The sequence below is a fragment of the Gossypium hirsutum genome, unplaced genomic scaffold (genome assembly GCF_007990345.1).
Source record: "Gossypium hirsutum isolate 1008001.06 unplaced genomic scaffold, Gossypium_hirsutum_v2.1 scaffold_718, whole genome shotgun sequence".
Lineage (NCBI taxonomy): Eukaryota > Viridiplantae > Streptophyta > Magnoliopsida > Malvales > Malvaceae > Gossypium > Gossypium hirsutum.
The window spans coordinates 2425-20000 of record NW_024403222.1 but is presented as its reverse complement, the minus strand read 5'-3'; the positions used below and the strand labels follow the sequence as shown (position 1 = coordinate 20000).

The 17576-nt window shown below is 33.9% G+C and overlaps 2 protein-coding genes and 2 pseudogenes across 3 annotated transcripts; 3 read left to right on the top strand and 1 right to left on the bottom strand.

Annotated features, from left to right (window-relative positions):
- Positions 1-150: 150 nt before the first annotated feature.
- Positions 151-2995, top strand: LOC121203630 (pre-rRNA-processing protein ESF1; the record flags this gene model as incomplete). Of its 2 annotated transcripts, none has more annotated exon segments than XM_041110520.1 (5): positions 151-313; positions 523-651; positions 1300-1985; positions 2195-2556; positions 2839-2995. In XM_041110520.1, coding segments are annotated over 4 exon segments (1309 nt in total), but the record flags the coding sequence as incomplete, so codon positions are not given.
- A 1219-nt stretch (positions 2996-4214) lies between these two features.
- Positions 4215-5533, top strand: LOC121227014 (probable endopeptidase p60). Its single transcript, XM_041110521.1, has 3 exons — positions 4215-4618; positions 4734-4835; positions 5290-5533. Exons 1-3 carry the CDS (start codon positions 4358-4360, stop codon positions 5368-5370), a joined length of 444 nt encoding a protein of 147 aa, XP_040966455.1. The 5' UTR covers positions 4215-4357; the 3' UTR covers positions 5371-5533.
- Positions 5534-8960: 3427 nt separating this feature from the next.
- On the top strand, positions 8961-15239 carry LOC121203464 (DDT domain-containing protein DDB_G0282237-like; annotated as a pseudogene).
- A 283-nt stretch (positions 15240-15522) lies between these two features.
- On the bottom strand, positions 15523-17307 carry LOC121227013 (UPF0481 protein At3g47200-like; annotated as a pseudogene).
- Positions 17308-17576: the final 269 nt, after the last annotated feature.

The following is a 17576-nucleotide window of genomic DNA, read 5'->3' as shown; positions in this document are numbered from 1 at the left end:
TGTCCAATCTGGACAATATTTTCTTAAGCTTAGTTTCTATTTAGGTGTTTGTTCTTATTGTGACTATCTCTTCAAATGGATATTTATATGTTTCAAACTGATGTGTTACAATTCCTTTTGTTTAATATTCATTACTTATTGTCCTTCCAGATACTACTATGCAGTGGTAGAATGTAATTCTAGTGCAACAGCAGATTACTTGTACAAAAGTTGTGATGGAGCTGAGTTTGAAAGGTCATCAAATGTGCTTGATTTGAGATTCATTCCTGATTCTATGGAATTTAAACATGAACCCCGTGATGTAGCAGTTGAGGTATGTCACTTTGACCATTACATTCATCCTCCTTATGGGTTTAAGGTTTTTGCATGATTTTATTGAGATCTAAACAAATTGAAGGCAACTAGAAATTAGTTCCATGTTGCTATTGCTGCCATTATTATTAAATGTTGACTAATTTTGTAGCCATTGCACTAACTAAAACTACGAGTTACCACATAATGTAAATATCTTCTTTTGCTCAGGCACCTGCAAATTATGAGGGTTTAAATTTCCAAACCCAAGCACTGCAGCAAAGTAAAATTAATCTTTCATGGGATGAAGATGAACCACAACGAGGGAAGATTTTGAAACGAAAACTCAATGATGAACAGGTTAGTGTGCATAGTTTGTAACCAAAGCTACTTTTAATGGTTCATCTGTTGTCTGTGAAATTCATTCTAAGACGTATATTTCCCCTTTTTTCTTTTTGTTTGGTATTCCTTTCTACTGACTTAGTGGTAGAAATCCAATTAAGCATTTCTTGTGAAGTCCTTTATATTGTTCTTTTATTTGGTTTGTTTTGGAGTTATCTTGTAGGAGGTGCTTTAAATATGAGTTGGGATGAAATTTTAGCAAAATGAATACACTCAGTTCTTTTTTTATTTGGCTTTGGAGGTCCTTCTGGAAGGTGCTTTCAGGATTCTCTCCAAATATGAGATTTCAAAATGCTTCTTCGTTTTGTTGACCAAGTGATTGGCTGTTCTTTTCTTTCAGTTTTTTAAATTTTAGCAGTTAATTTGGTGGTCAATGGCTTATGATTTTGTTTAAATTTGATTTAAAGTCTTTATGCTCTTCTTGGATTTCATTCTTTTTATGTGCTATGGCAAAATTACACTTCTGACAACAACTAATACTCAGGATGTTGAAACCAGTGAAACAGTTGTGGCAAGAAGAAAATATCATCTATGCTTTTTGCACTCCATTCTTTTTGGAATTCCTCGACATTTGTTTAACTTAATACTGCTTATGTTTTCATGCAGCTGGCTGACTTGGAGTTAAGGGAGTTTCTGGCTTCTGATGAGAGTGAAAATGACGATGATGATGATGAGAATGAAGACACCACTAAGGATCAACCTGATAAGAAAAATAAGAAAAGAGATTTATACCGTGCCTTACTCCAGTCTGGTGATGGTTCTGATGGAGATGGTGAGGAGGGTGGCCAGGATATGGAAGTGACTTTCAATACTGGCCTGGAGGATATAAGTAAGCGTATTCTGGAGAAGAAAGATAAGCAAGCAGAAACAGTTTGGGAGGCCTATCTCCGGAAAAGACGGGAGAAAAAGAAGTCCAAGAAAAATAAATCTAAATATTCATCAGAGGATGAGACTGACGATACTGATATAGAAGAAGCTACAGAAGAAGCTGATGACTTTTTCGTTGAAGAGCCTTCTCTAAAAAAGAGTAAGAAAGAAAGGAAGAAACATGAAGATGCGGAGAAGGAAGCTGAAGCAAGTAGAGCAGAACTTGAGTTATTACTCACTGATGACAAGGGAGCTGATACTGGTCTTAAGGGATACAATCTAAAAGCTAAAAAGGCTAAGGGGAAAAAGCAAAAAGAAGTGTTGGATGTGGAAAAAATACCAGTTGTCGAAGATGATCCTCGATTTTCTGCTCTCTTTACATCACCTCTTTTTGCTTTGGATCCCACTGACCCGCGGTACAAAAGGTAACAGTAAACTTGTAATTTAATCATGAAAAGCAAATATATATGTTCTTGTGTGATTTAGAAGAGATGTAAGATAAATAACTAGGTCATTCATGGTATGTTGATTTACCAACATCATTAGCACTGCATTGAGTTTTAATTCCGAGGGTTTCTGGGTCTTTTATTTGGGTTGTTGGTTGGCTAAAAAGCTTGTTTGTTCTTTGTTGCAGGAGTGCAACTTATGCTCGACAAATAGCAAAAAAGCTGCAGAAAGGTGAACAGCAAGAATTGGCTGCAGAGGACACAAAAATACTCACCGATGGTCAGCTCTCAGCTGATGATCCTGGAATGTACAAAGCTGAGCATGAGAACTCCGATATTTTACCTTCAAAGGAGAAGCATAACTTGTCTTCAATGGTGAGATCAGTGAAGATGAAGTTAAAACAAGTTCAACTGCCCTCCGAGCGCAAGGTTTCCAAGAAAAGTGTATCAGGCATGGGGGGGAAAAAGGAGAAGCATCGAGTTCATTCAAAGAACAAGGCGAAGTATTTGAATGAATGAAACAGATTGTCATTTCTGGTGATGATTTAGGGTAAGTTCTAATGATTTGTGCACTTTTTCAGATCATATTTGTCTTATCTTTGTATCCCATGGATAAAAGAGGGTGAGTGTCAATGGGTATTTATTTAACGATATTTTGGAACTTTTAAAGTAACAATTTTGGGGAAAATCTTGTTTTTATTTTTTATTTTTTTTGGGGGGGGGATATTAAATTTTGGGGAAAATCGATTGAAGATTGCATTGTTCTGAATTTCATTTCATAGTTCATACCCTTTTGTACTATATTTTGAAACAGGTATAAGTTTCTGTGCAGCTCAAAGGATTAGATTAAAGCAAGAGCAGCAGGTGAATTGGCTCTCTATTGTTAGTGTTGGATTGGTACATCTTCAATTGTTGAAACCATTTATTTCAGTCTTGTTTCACACTTATTTATAATTTAATATAAATGAATCATTACATTATTAGCCTTATATGATATATGTTGTATGTGAATTAAAAAAAAGGTAAATAAAAATGTAAAATATTAATAAATAATAGTTATACATCAAACAATTCAGTTAAAAAATAAAGAACTTCTAAAAGTTAAAACCTAAATTATAATTCATAATGATCTAATTTTGAAAATCAAAACTGAATTTAAGGATTAAATTGAAAGAATTGAGAGATACACCTGACTTAAAAACAGAAGTAAACTAAATAGATTTAAACTTTAAATAAATCCTGTAATATTTCAAAATGGAATTACGAAAATAGAATAAAAATGAGTTTAATAGTGAAATTAAGTAGTCATGGTCTAAAAAAAATTATTTATATAATTCAAAGAGTGGAAATACATTCTCAAATAGAATAATTTTTGAATTATTTATTGACATGATATGTAAGAGAAATATTTTGGTCATCATTTTCATTAAAAAACGATTTGACTCTTTTTTGGATGGTTAAAAGGTTAGATTTAGCTCCAAAAAAAAATAAGGGTCAACTTGACAGAAAATATAAATATTGAAGACTAAATTTATCACTATACCATCTATAAATTGATTTTAAACTTTAAAATATCCCCTTAATATAAAACCCCACACTTGACTCGATCGTCAAATCCGAATGTGTGACATCACGTTATATTACTAAAACAACTTATATCAAACATGCTCATTATTTCATATAAACGAATCACACAAAAATATATTAATCATGCTCTATATAATTAAGAATTAGAGAAAATATTTAAAATTTGAATTTAAACTCTTTTTCACTCAAATTCACTTAAGATTCCAACCATCAAAACTCAAATAATAACTTATCAATTCTCTAATTAAACATTTGGCTACCATCATCTATCATTATTAATAATATTTTAACTAAAATTGAGGAAAAAACTTACTAATTTTATTGTTCCTAGGTATAAATGAGTGCGAAAGTGGGAGACAAAGAAAAAAAATTAAATTTCCATTGTAATTACATTATTATCAAGTAAATATCTTTTATTTAAAAATATTACATTAACAAATTAGAAAAAAAATTTAACAGTGTTAATAATTAGACCTAAACTTTAAAATCTGAAAAATAGAGAGATAAATCCCCAAAAAATAAAAATAGATGGACTAAATTCCGAATTTGTGAAGAGTACAAGAATCTATCACATATTTACCCTATTTTTAAACTTAGACACGCGGGTTGTGCCATTGATCACACTCCCAATTTAGAGGCAATCAAATGTATTTTACCTCTCATTTAGAGGGGCATGGCTTGTGCCATAGGTCACACTCCCATTTTACACCGAACACGATTACTATCTCATTCCAAGAAATCGCCGCAGATTGCATTACGATTGGATGTCGAGCCCACGCGCCGCCTCCAACGACGACGATAAGCACTCCGGCAATAGCAAGGAAGCGGCCGTGGCTAAAACCGCTGGCTTCATCGTCTTCTCCGGAATCGCTATGAGCATCCTTAAAACCCTAAACCCTTTCAACAAAGAGAGAAATGCAACTGCAGTACCTCAACAGCCAGTGGTTGAGTCGATTCAGCCTTCTCCGGCTCAGCCGATTCGAGATTCCCCACCTCCACCTGCCTCAGAACCTATTATCACCAAGGTATTTTAGAACCCGCATTTCAATTGTTATTAACATTTTTAGATTTGGGGAATTTAATTCAAGCATGTTTTAGGATTCTTGTTTACTTTCTAATTGGTGTCTTCGTTTATTGTAGGAAGCAGGTGGTTATACGGAGCAAAGATCACCAGAATACTCGCAAAGAGTGATAGACATTGTTAAAGGAGATACTCTTTGGGGTCTCTCCAGAAAATATGGGGTATTATTGCCTTTCTTTTTTTATACAACTCTTAAAATTATTCATAACCCCCAAACCTCTAAATTGGAGGATGTCACTAGCTTAAGCGCGCTCAAATCCAAGATATCTAAGTTGCTGCAACAGCAAACAGTGCCAAATGAGATCATACGTATTCACATGATTTGGAATTTACTTGACGAACAACCACTTCAAATTTGCCATGTTCTGTTTTGCTTAGCATTTGGTGCTCTAAACCCAAATGTATTAGATTAAGATTTTGGTATCAAACTTACTTCGGTTAGCTTTTTAACAACAAAAAATTAGCTTTAAAGGGCTAAACTTTGAATCTAGAAAAAGTTTACAATGAAACAAAAGATAGTTTTAGTTGATATTTTGAACTTTGATACAAAATTTGTAGTTCCAGCCTCGCCAATAGAATCCGAGATGAAATTCTGACTTGATAATCTGGTTTCAGGTGTCAATAGATGCCATCAAAGAGGCCAACGGCCTTACAGGGGATACCATCTATGCTGGCAAGAAACTTATAATCCCATAACATTGTTTTCTTCGCCTCATATCAGTTTTTCAGTTTCTAAGTAGGTTTGATTGGCATTTTTTACTTTTGCAAGTTCATATGTCCATTTAGTTTGTAATATGAACATGAGTAGATGAGATGAGACATTAGATCGGAATGGAGGTATGTCATTGTGAGCTTTTCACACAGTACTTCTACTTTAAATATTTTCTGTTTTACTGCATTTATTGTATTAAAGTTCTTAGTGGTATAGGGTCTGAATCTGTTTCTAGCCATACTTCTTTGTGCATTGTAATTCATGTACAACCAATACTTTTGGCAATTCCCACTCGAGTATTAGAGCATCCCATCCTTTTTTAACAAAAAATAAGGTACTCAATACTTTTGGCAACTCTCACTCGAACTGCTTCAAAACTTTGCTAGAGAGTATACTAACTCAAGAATCAAGATTACATGCTGAAATTAGAAATGTTGTAATGACACCTTGATAATTTTGCTTCAGTTTATGACATGCTGCTACTCTTGTTTCAAAAGCTCTAGTTTCTTGACATTCATAGATTTGTATGGACCATAGATTAATAGGTTAAATCCTCTGAGCTATTTATTTTGACGTGCTCTACCATTTGAAAATCATTTGCTTCATTTAGGTAGGATTCTTGGCTATATTTGGGAACTTCTTTTAATTAAATGTAGCAGACTTGAATTTGCCATTCATTTCGTACATATGAGAGGTTCAAGGGTTAGGGGGGTTTTAAACCTTCCCACCTCATTCTTAAGAGGAAAACAATCATTAGGTAAAATTGTTGTTTAAAGTGAATAGTTTATGGTTTATGTGAAGCTGTTAATGTTGAAAGTGACAAAATGTTGGGGAGCCCTACAAGCCAGTCGAGATTTGTTTGTATAGCACCTACATGATATTTGAGTTGTATAAACATTAGTTTGTTGTATGATTATATGAGGTATTGTTTATCTATAACTAGCATTATTAATTTAGCGTATAGAATTGTGAAGATAAAGCTCATGTACTACAAATAGACCCTACAAATTTTAAGACCCGCATTTCATTGCGTTTGAGGTTGGGAAAGTATTTTTCAACTACAACAGTAACGAAGAATGCTTCAAAAATTATGGTGGAAAAGTGTTTCCTCCTCCAATCGCAAGAGTTAGGGTTTAAGTGTTTTGGGGTTTTAGCTTTTTGTGTATTAAAGTGAAATTATCAAAATATCTTATTTATATTAATTATTTAAATATTTAGATGAATTTATATTAGATGTATTATTATATTAAATTATTTAACTATCATTTATCATTATATTTGAATTTTTGTACTATTTTATTTATCATTAATTTTACACATAATTTATATTAACTTTTTAAAAATATTTAAAATTTATATATCATTATTGTGATATTAATATATTTTTAAAGAAAATAGATAAATTTACATGGTTGATAATACCAAGGATGAATAGCAACAATTAAATTGAATGATTGTTAAAGGAGATAATAGTTGGATTGTATGATTTTGAAAAATTGAATTACCAAAAATTACTACTTATTTGTTTTTCATAAAGTGAGGATGTCACCCATCTATACTATTAATAAATGTATTAAAATTTATCAAAAAAAAAAAAAAAAAAAAAAAAAAAAAAAAAAAAAAAAAAAAAAAAAAAAAAAAAAAAAAAAAAAAAAAAAAAAAAAAAACATAGAATACGTGTGAAAATACAAATTTAAAACATAAATGTGTGTAATAATAAATAATAACACAAGTTAATCAAATCGAAAATTTTATTTTTTACAGCAAGCTAAACGCTTAAATTAATAAATTACACTTTCTCAACACTTCCAAACACTTATTTCAAATGAGTTTTCAAAGCATTTTCAACTGCAACAATAAACTAATGCCCATAATTGATTCATAAGTGGAGTTATGATGATCAATTTTAAAAGTACATAGAAGAATCCTAATAATCTTAATTATATAATTCAATGATGAGAAATTAGTCAAGAATGATCTAATAATATAGTCAAGAAATTGGTCAAGGACAATAAATTAACGAGTATATGTTAATTGTTATAGGGAAAATCTAATAAATAGGATGTAGAGCAATTAGGTAAGTTACATATAATATTTATTTCCTTGTTATTTTATTTGTAATTGTATTGTTGACTACTTATTAGACAAATATATTACATACATGATTTAATTAATTTTGTTATTGTTCAGATTTTTAAAGTTTATTAATAATTTTTCAATAAAATATGTAACTATATAATTACAATTTGTATCAAACACGTCATAGAAATTACAATTTAACTACACTTTGTCAATCATATATCTAGAAAATTACAATTTATTGTAATTAAATACCATAATTACATTTTCATCCAATTACATGGGGTCTAAGTGTCACAGGCGCGAATTAAAGCCCGTGACAAATGCACATGAGTGTCCCATAGAGTCAACTGATTAAATGAGACTTATTTGACCCACTTGAACTATCCGATTTGTGAACACATGGATAAACTCATTTACTTGAAGCATTAGTGGCCCATAAAACACTCCAGTAAAATAGAATACCAAGTAATTATTGTAAATACTAAGGATAAAGATGTATATTGTTTAAATCCCCTAAGACACTCACCTTATAATAGACACTAATCTCAATGTTAATGTAATTCGATTTGTATTGAGGCTTTCCCCTCATTTGTAATCTGCATTGTATTCTATCATTGTTTTCTTTTGGATTTTTTTCATTGCTCATCCCTTTTTTAATTTGCTTCCATTTAGTTTCACTTTTGAGAATTAGTTAATTTAGACGAATTTGAAGAAAAAAATCAACTAAGAGTGAGTTTGGATAGTGTGCTTTATCTGCAATTAGTAAAAATAGGTGGCGATAAATTAATATTGACGATATTGCAATGTGAGACAAAAAATAAGCTAAACGCACCAATCGCATTCAGTCCCCATCCAAACCCACCCTAAGACCACGCGGTTTCCAAATTAAGTTAGAGCCCCTGACACAAGCACACTTAATAAATATATAAATTTAGGTTTTTTGCCCATATTGTGGGTATATGTAATTATATGATTTTAAGGGACTAAATGCAAATTTAATAATATGGCATCTGTCTAAATAAATATATGTATTTTCCAAGAGGAGCATCGGCCTTCCAAGGAGAGAGGAGTGTGCAAGAGAGAGAAAGAAAACGTGAGAACTTTCTCTTTCCTTTCGAATAAAATTAAAACTAACCAAAAAACCAAGCTTTAATAAAAAAGAAAAACTGCGACCGCACTGCTTAATACATTCCTTGTAAGATTTCTATTTCTTTGATTCCTCTTTGGCATTTTCAATTGATTTTTTGCATGCAAAGTATTGTCTTTTCCATTTCTACTATTTATTTATTTATGCTGTGGCGGGAAGCTGAGTTTTTGTCTACTATGGCCAATTTCATTGTTTTTTGGTTCATTTATATGTTTTTTTTTATTTGATTTGGGTTTTCTAGATTTTAGGTTTATATTCTATCAGTGACATTGCTTGGTAAGTAATTGCTTTATTCCTGTTCTGGTCGGTTGAATACTTTTGATTATTTTATTTTTAAAAATCGAAATGAACATTTTAGGGTTTCTGGCTTTGACTTGTGAGCGGTATTGTTGTTTTCTTGAATGGGTCTTTCTGGGTTCTGATTTTGAAGGAAGATATGAAGGAAACTGGAATTCAAGTATTCAACATGTTTGGGTTTTTTTTTATAATTAAAAAAATGGAGCATACTATTGTACATTACTGGGTCATCGCCACACTACATTGCGCTTGCTATTCCATCCAATAAGATTTCTTATTGTAGAAAATAAAATACTATTCTACATAATTTCACTTGTTAGTTGTTGTAGAAAATCCGATCACAACTTTTTTCTTTTAGTATTTTGTCTTGTACATTTTGATTGAGTGCAAAAATCAGTTAAGCCTTTTGATTTAATTATTTCCATCCAATAAGATTTGCATTACTGCAATTTCAAATTATGTATCTTTGGTTTGTAATGTGTTGTATCCGAGGCTAGGTGCTTTTATCATGGAGAAAAATAAAAGCTTGTTGACTGTTATTTTTGCTGTCTTCTGCTTGTTTAGTTGACTTTGGTGGCAGACACAGAATTATTCTTATTCTGTGGTCTTGGTGCATTTGTCAAAGGAAGCATTTGGAAAATGCCTCTCTCAAGAGGAAGCCTTTTGATTTAGCAAAGCCACCAGAGATTTGGAGCCCTCTGAGCTTGTATACCAAGTTCGATTCACCAAGAGATTTTTCGAGATTATCAGTATCCTAAGTTGAAGTACTCCAATAATTATAATCATTATTTTTTTTCATGGGGTTTTATGTTATCCTCTGTCTAGTTCTTGCAAAGCTTATTGCAGTTTAAGGAAATGCAAATTTTTACCCAGATGAGAAGGAAAAGTTATATCATGCTTTCTTGAGTTTGCGTTGATGAATTTTATTAAGTTCTCTAACCACTCACCACTCCAGTTATGTTGTACTCTGTCAGATGGAGGCCTTCTCTTTCCTAATGACCAGAAGCAAATGCTTCATTTTCTTTTTCTAATCTTTGCTTTTCTCGAGCTAGCCATCTTTGAAAAGAGGTGTCATTGCATGTTTGTTTTCCTTAACATAGATCAGAGAGTATCTGAACCGGATAAATTTATATCGTCAGAGAGTTTGGATGTGCAAATCTACTGGAAAATCTAACTTGACTTATGAAGAAGCCATGGTGACGGAAAAACATGCAATTCAAAAGGTTCAACAGCTACCCAATGATCTTGTGGCACCTGCATTGCGTATTATACAATTTAGTAAGAACCAATCAACCACTTTGCTGACTAAAGCTTTAGTAGTTATTCTTATTCGCTTGCCTCTACCTTCATTTTTGGCTTGTATTTTGCGGTTACTGATTTAATGGATAAGTTATAGTCAGAAATATTTGATTTACTTGACATAAGAGATACTCTTGAGTCAGATCTAAATCTTGAACCACTTATCTTTCTTATGGTTTAAACCTTATTGGATTGTAGTCGTAGCACATAGCTGATTGAAGTCCTGAGTCCCTTACTGTGCTGGTGGAAATGGGTTTAATATCCTTTCATAACAGCAACCCACTTGCAATCTGGTAACAACAGTTGTATCCTTTACTGAAAAGCAGCTTCAATAGATTTGTTTGTAGATATTGTATAGGGAAGTCTTTAGTGGTGCATTTCATTGTAATAAAGGTAAGGTCTGGGGAATTTTGATAATTGTACCTTTTAGAACCTTTCTCGTTTAATAGCCTAGTTGTTTCAAACCTTGGCTTTCTTAAAAGTATGAGCTTTGGGATGGTTTAAGATTCTTAAGTTTGAGCTATTAGAAAGTAGCGATCGATGATTGTTGCTTTTACTTGAAATATCTGTGTATCACAGTTATGCTGTTTGTTTTAGTTGTCTAAATAAAAGATATATCAGTTTGATGTTGTAAGCTTTTAGGAGCAATTTCAGTGTTCTGATTTTGCGAGATTAATATTATTTGTTCTACCAAAATTTTGTGTTTTAAAAAAGTTAATTCTTTTATTCGTTTGTATTTGGGGTTAAGGTTTGAAATATAAAGGTTTGAGATTTTTAAAATAGTATTTCAATTATCAAGATCGATAAAAATTATTAATTGGAAAATAATAAAAGAAAGTGAGAGAAAGAAGAGAGAGATACAATCCTCAGAGTCTAATGCTATTTACAACCAAATGTATCATATAACTTCATAATACCAAAGTGCTTGGGGTTGATTACATGACTATTTTTCACTATCCTTTAGTTCATAATATCTAGGGTTGTTAGTGCTTTAAACTTTTGAGGATTTAAGTGCTTACATTTTAGAACACTTTAATTATAAAATCTTCTTTTTCGGAATTGAAGCGTTTGATTTTAGAATGTTGTGATTTGACAGTTTTTTTATTTATCAAATGGAAGTATACTTGGGTTGTACATATGGTGTAGAAGGTAGAACACGGAAGAATAGAAGTAAAAGATTTTATAATGGTCGACGATGATTATGTTGCTAAAATTGTGTCACTCATAAATGCTACAAACTTGTCTGAGCTGTTATAATTTCAGTTGAGGTAGATGTGCACAGTGCTGATTTTAACTAGTGCATATAAATTTATAAAGTGTAGGTGTACTAACACTGTTAAGATGTAAGATATATTTGATTGCTCTAATTCTCGCATTTTGGTTATTAGGGGTTAGAAGAACTAGTTGGTGAGATATACTATAATCAAAATCTTTTTTCCTTCTACAAGAATCTGACCAATGAGAAAATGCTGCAATAAATATATGCGATTGGATTGTTCTTGGTTCATTTCTGATTATTGTGACTATTGAAGTTCTTATATTTAGGGACATATTCCCTTGCACATGATCTACAGATATCTTTTCTAGGCTGAGTTAAGTCGATCGTTGCATGATATTTTGTATGTGCCACTATTTTTGTGTGGCAAAGGTTTGTCGTGCTTAGAGTATCTAGAAACGACGTCATGAATGATCTGGGGATCTTAACTTTAGATTTTTAGGGAAAACTAAAAAAATTCAACTGCTGTTTAAAAGGGAAAAAAGAAAAAGAGCTTTATGCATTTGCCTTTAAAAAACTCAGCTTTCTGAACTTGTGCTTTTGTTATTTTTAGTTTCAGAATTTTCAATTCCTGTTTAATCTTTTCACTGCTTTTGTGCAACTCTGTCAAATAACCTGTGTTTCTCACAGGTATGCTATCATTGAGAGATCTTGCTGATCTAGTGACTAAAAAATTGCAGAAAGATCTGTTTGTGGGTGCTGAATTGTATGGAAAGAAGGATGATGGTCTTTACCCATGCAGAGTGTTAAAATTGTGGAGAATGGTGTTGGCAAAACGCAATATGAGGTGGCATTGCTTGGAGAAAATAAGAAGATAACAGAAATGCAATATTACATGGAGAAGATCTGGTGTGGAAGAAAACACCCTTCAACAGAAAAATTTTGAAGTCTTTTATTCGGGAGTCCACATGCCGAAGTATTCCTTGGTGCTTCATGAAAAACTGGCGCAGAAACATGGTATTTCAACGGATCTTCCAGAGGAGTTGCGTAGCAAATTCTTCCTTCAAGGTGGACAGCTGGTTAACAAACGAAGAAAAAAAATGAGAATAGAAACAATGTGGGTAATTATGCATGTTTATGGTATTCGTTTTAAGATATTTATTTTATGATATTATTTTGGCTCATAAATTCTCATGTCCAGGAAGCAAACGGAGAATCTGGGAAATTCAAAAGGAATAAAGGAGAAACTGGGAAGCCTGATGCTAGTAAGGAAGGTATAGTTAATCTTGTTGCAAGTTGAACATCATTTTTCTTTCTTAGTTTCTTGTATTAAGTTGTGGAGCTTATGGCCTGACAGTTTTCAGTTTTTACATTTCTTTCCTCTTGTTTTATTTCTTGTGAGTGCTTTTCTTCTCTTGGGGTGGGTGTTGGGTTATGCACGAGCAAAGTTACACCTTTTTTCAGTATGCAATTCAATGGCACTGTGTTTATTTGTTCACTTATTTGTTTCTTGCTTCTAATGTTAATTTACAGAAATAATCAGCCTGAGGACGAACCTGTCAAATATCCAATTGATGACCTGCTGGTGAAGCCTGGTCCTGATGATCCACTGTTTACTGATCGCCCCTCTCCTTCAAGGGATTTCAACGTTCCAATGGATTGTATTGGGATCTTTTGATGGTTTGGGATTTTTGCTCTTCATTTAGCAGGGTGCTCAATTTATGGCCATTCTCTCTTGAAGATTTTGAAATGCCATCTGTCACAAGGATAGTAATTTGGTTCTCATTGTGGAAACACATTCAGCTCTACTTCGTATACTCATAAAAGATGATGGTGAATATTCATTGGCTTTACAGAACAAAAACGAAAGTCGAAGGTCAGAATCTTGTTGAAATTCGCGTAGATGTGTAGATAAATGTTTTTCCTTTCTTGCTTGAGAATCTCTTTATTTTCCTCCCATGTGGGCCTCCCTTGCTCATGCTTTGTCTTTTGACTGTTTTTGTTTCAGATTTCACTCATCACTTGGACCGAGTATGTCTGTGATTTCTTGGAAATGATCAATGTTACTGAATTATGCTCTTGTATGACCACTATAAAGAGGGGCACTATGGCCTTCTGGATGCTAATGCTAAGTTAGGGATTTTGCGCGAATTGGTTTGTCATGCCCTTGAAACCGATCTTATCAGGGGCAAGTTAGATGATCTAATTGAGCAGCGACGGCACTTGGAGCCACAGTAAGAGGGGAAGCTTTGGAATATGCTAGAAAGAAACGAGAAAAAAGAACAGTTGAAAGGTGAGTCTAATGGATTAGTAGTAAAGGAAATAGTATGGAGAGCACAGGAAGCAATCCACATATGGCAGAAAATGGAGAAGAGAATGGTGATATGATGGAGGAGGTTATTTCATCTAGACAAAGCAATGCATTTGTTAATAGGTACGTGTGTTTATTTTTTAAACATTGAGATTATTACCAAGGATCTGCTTACTTGATGCATTTGTTACTTTCCATTTGTTTTCTATTTATTAAAGTAAGTGCGAAGAAAATGGTAAAATCATCAATCAAATGGATCTTAGATTAATCCTTCTTTTCCATTTTTGATCAAGTATTATTTTGAGCTAGGGATGCACCTTAGTTATGTTGTTTGAAGAAGAGTATCTCTTTTGTAACCGTAGCAGGAAGCAATTAAACGGGCAATCCAAGAAAGGAGAGAAGCAAAAATTGGATCCAAAAGTTGAAGCTGAAATATAACAAACTCAAATGAGAAGGAAGAACAGAAACAGCTAACTGGTGAAAAAAAGGAAGATCAGGAGAAGAAGAGTAAAGAAAAGAGGGAACAGAGGGTTCAATCCCATATCCTTGCTCTTCAATTGATGTGATTTTCATGTATATTTTGCTTTATTGTTGTTTCATTAACATTATTTATATAACAGAAGGAATATTTTAAACGTGAGATGGAGAAACGAAGCATCCGCACCAATCCCTTAGGTAAAGACAGAGACTATAACAGGTATTGGTGGTTTAGGCGAGATGGGAGGATATTTGTTGAGAGTTCTGATTCAAGCAGTGGGGCTATTATTGTGCCAAGGAAGAGGTAGGTTACATATTTAAATGATTCTTTTCTTAGGGTTCTTCAGTTAAAGTTATAACAAAACTTGATGGACAGGTTGATGCACTTATGAGCTCACTTAATCCAAAGGGTGAGAGAGAGAGAGCTCTTCAACAACAGCTGGAAAAATTCTATCCTAGGATCAGGTGAGTGTGTCAACTAGTTTTCCTTGTAGAACAAATGGACTTAGTTTCATCCCCAATCTAATGGAGGTTCTGAGTTTTGACATTGCAGCTTGGAACTCCAAAAAAGATCAAAGGATTTGGCTCAGAAGATTGCCTTGGAAGAGGCTGTGCTGCGGAGATCAACTCGTGTACGGGCACCGCCTAGGGAAATCCTGCTAATGCATTCCTCAAGTATGTGAACAAGTGGAAAGAAGATTAATATATATTCTGAGTTGGATACACATAGCTAAACTGCGGTGCCTTATTAAGTAGTTGTTAGTATGAAAATAACATTGGGTTGAGGGGCAGGGATAGGATGGTTGGTTAATGGAATTATATAGGAGGGAAGAAGAGGAACTGGGATGGAGCCTTTTTTTGATCCATTCCTCTTTTAATGACCAAGCCCACAGACAAAAAGCCTAATATCTCTACTCAGTTTTGCAAATGACAACATTGTTCCTGTCATTCTTTTAACTCTGCTGTTAAAGCCCTTTACATTTTACAAATTTCTGACATATAAATATATCATAACATTGAATTATTCACAGGGTATATTAAGGATTGAAGAGAAGTGAAATCCCCTTTGGTAATAATAGTGCATGTATAACCACTTCTTATAATAGTGTTGAATCATGCAGTAAAAGAGCAAAATCCACTTATTTCTTATTTGTATACACATATTATGATATCATCAATATTAAGAATCAAATTAATTCAAAAAACAAAATTCTTGTAAAAATCTGCAATGAATCCAACCTGCGCATGATGGGGGTGGCCAGAAACAGCATATCTTATTAGCTGGAAGGGAATTATATTTTACCATATCATATATCAATGGTGAGTTCGATTGGATTGTGAAGGAACCCTATGTTTCGGAGAGGCCATTGGTGGAGCTGTAGGAGGCTGAGCAATTGGTGGAGGAGCCTTAGGTGGCGGAGCAAGTGGAGGAGGGGGTGAGGAGAAGAGTCGTGGTAGTAAGGATATATAGTGTACACAGTTTGTACTATAGTGAGGGCAAAAAGAAAATGGCACCAATCAAAGAAAGCATAGCCCATGGGTTTCTAAATAGGTATGGATGAGGTTAGCTCGCCATTCATTCCAAGCTTTCTTGCAGTACTTGTTCACCTTCTTCTGCACCTCATCCAGGCTGCTCTCTGGATCCAACGTTATATCTTTCGACAGCGAGTTGAACAGGTTAGCCACTGCTTTATCACTTCCAAGTGCATTCTGAATGATCCCGGTGGAATGCAAAAGTGCCACATCCCTCTCATTATCAATTATGTTATCCATGAAAAGATGTAGGATGTCACCTCATTGCCTGCCCCGACATGGAAACGTTCGAATGCTATTAGGTTTAAAAACATTGACTCTGTCGCATCGTCTACGATGATAACTGGAAGCTTAAGTACACCACCGCGGAACGAGATGTCCTTGAAGCTCATGGTCTTGCTTTTTTTGAACCGGATTCCGGCTTCCTGAAGCTCCATTGCAGATCGAATGATGTCGTCACCATCCTGGTGCGAAGAGCTTCGATATTTAAGGAGTCGTTTTCTCCGTTTACGTGCTGGCCGTATGTCTTGAATCAGACTCTTCCTATACACATCCAAGACGTGCAAACAAGGCCCATGTTCAAGATGGGCGTATGTGGGGAACTGAACTTGAGTATAAGTTTATTCACGAACTCTTCATCCTGCAACATTGTAAAACCTGTTATACACACACACACACACACGCACACACACATATTCAATAGAAAGTTACTAAATTGTAAACCTTAGTTCCATTGCTATCTACAGCAACCAAGCTGTAGAGAACAGGAATTGGCAATTGATTCTCAAGCATCAACATATCTCGTTTAATGAATGGCATAACATGTATCTTCCCATGGTTGCTGAAGATTGGGTCATTTGGAGCATAATCATCCATTGTATGAGTAGCAGAGCGTAGAATCTCCAGCATGAAACACCCATCCACAATCATCAGCTGCAAAAACTTGTCGTCATCTTGCCATATAGGATCAAGCAAATCATAGCATTCCTTCAATTTCTGCAAGTCCTTATTCAAAGACTCCACAAACAAATCCAAAGGCTTGTTGGATCTTTTAAGGAAATGAAGGAGTGCTCGTTTCTTATGATCCTCCATGGGCTTTACACGGTCTTCGCCATGGTGGTAAGGACCGAAGGACACAACTTGAGGCATGTAAGCTTCCTTGTTAAGCTCAGCAATGGCAGCAGGCACTCTGTAGATTGATTGCTTCATCCAATGCTCCTTCTCTGCCTTAGTATCCACCATGTTCTCGAGTTTTCGATTAACTTCGATAATCCAATTCGATTCCGCCATTTGTGTTACAATGTGTCCCTTATTGAAGGCAATGGCATAGCATGTCTTGTAGGGCAGAAACAAACAAACAAACAAACAAACAAACAAGACAAAGACGACAACCTCAGAGCTTTGTTGTTTGTGCCCAAACGTGAAATGGATATATTGAGACTGAAATTCCTTTCTTCCTTATTTGTTTATATAAATGGAATCATTAAGAAGAGAAGGGAAAGGCAGTAAAAAGAGGGAACAAGCTGCAACAAGAAAACTGAGGATGTTAAAGAAAAGTATATATGAAGGCGGCATGCCTTTTTTTTATTCTATGTATGGAACCTGCAAAGAAAAGTATCAAACCATGCAATATACCCTTTTTAGGTGATGTCCTCAATTTTGTCTCATTAAAATGAAAATTCTGGATCCTCTCTAAATTTTAAATATTCTAATTAAGTCCTTCAAGTATCAATATTGTATCAATCAAGTCCTTTCGTTAGATTAACTGTCAATTTAGTCGTTAAATGCCACTTCAAATTTAATGCAGAGTATATTTAAAACATGTAGA

Excerpts from the sequence above, each read along its gene's own strand:
- LOC121227014 (XM_041110521.1), top strand. The coding sequence starts at position 4,358 with ATGTCGAGCCCACGCGCCGCCTCCAACGACGACGATAAGCACTCCGGC. Across the intron at positions 4,619-4,733 it reads CAGAACCTATTATCACCAAG|GAAGCAGGTGGTTATACGGA; the intron begins GTATTTTAGAAC and ends CGTTTATTGTAG. Across the intron at positions 4,836-5,289 it reads GTCTCTCCAGAAAATATGGG|GTGTCAATAGATGCCATCAA; the intron begins GTATTATTGCCT and ends ATCTGGTTTCAG.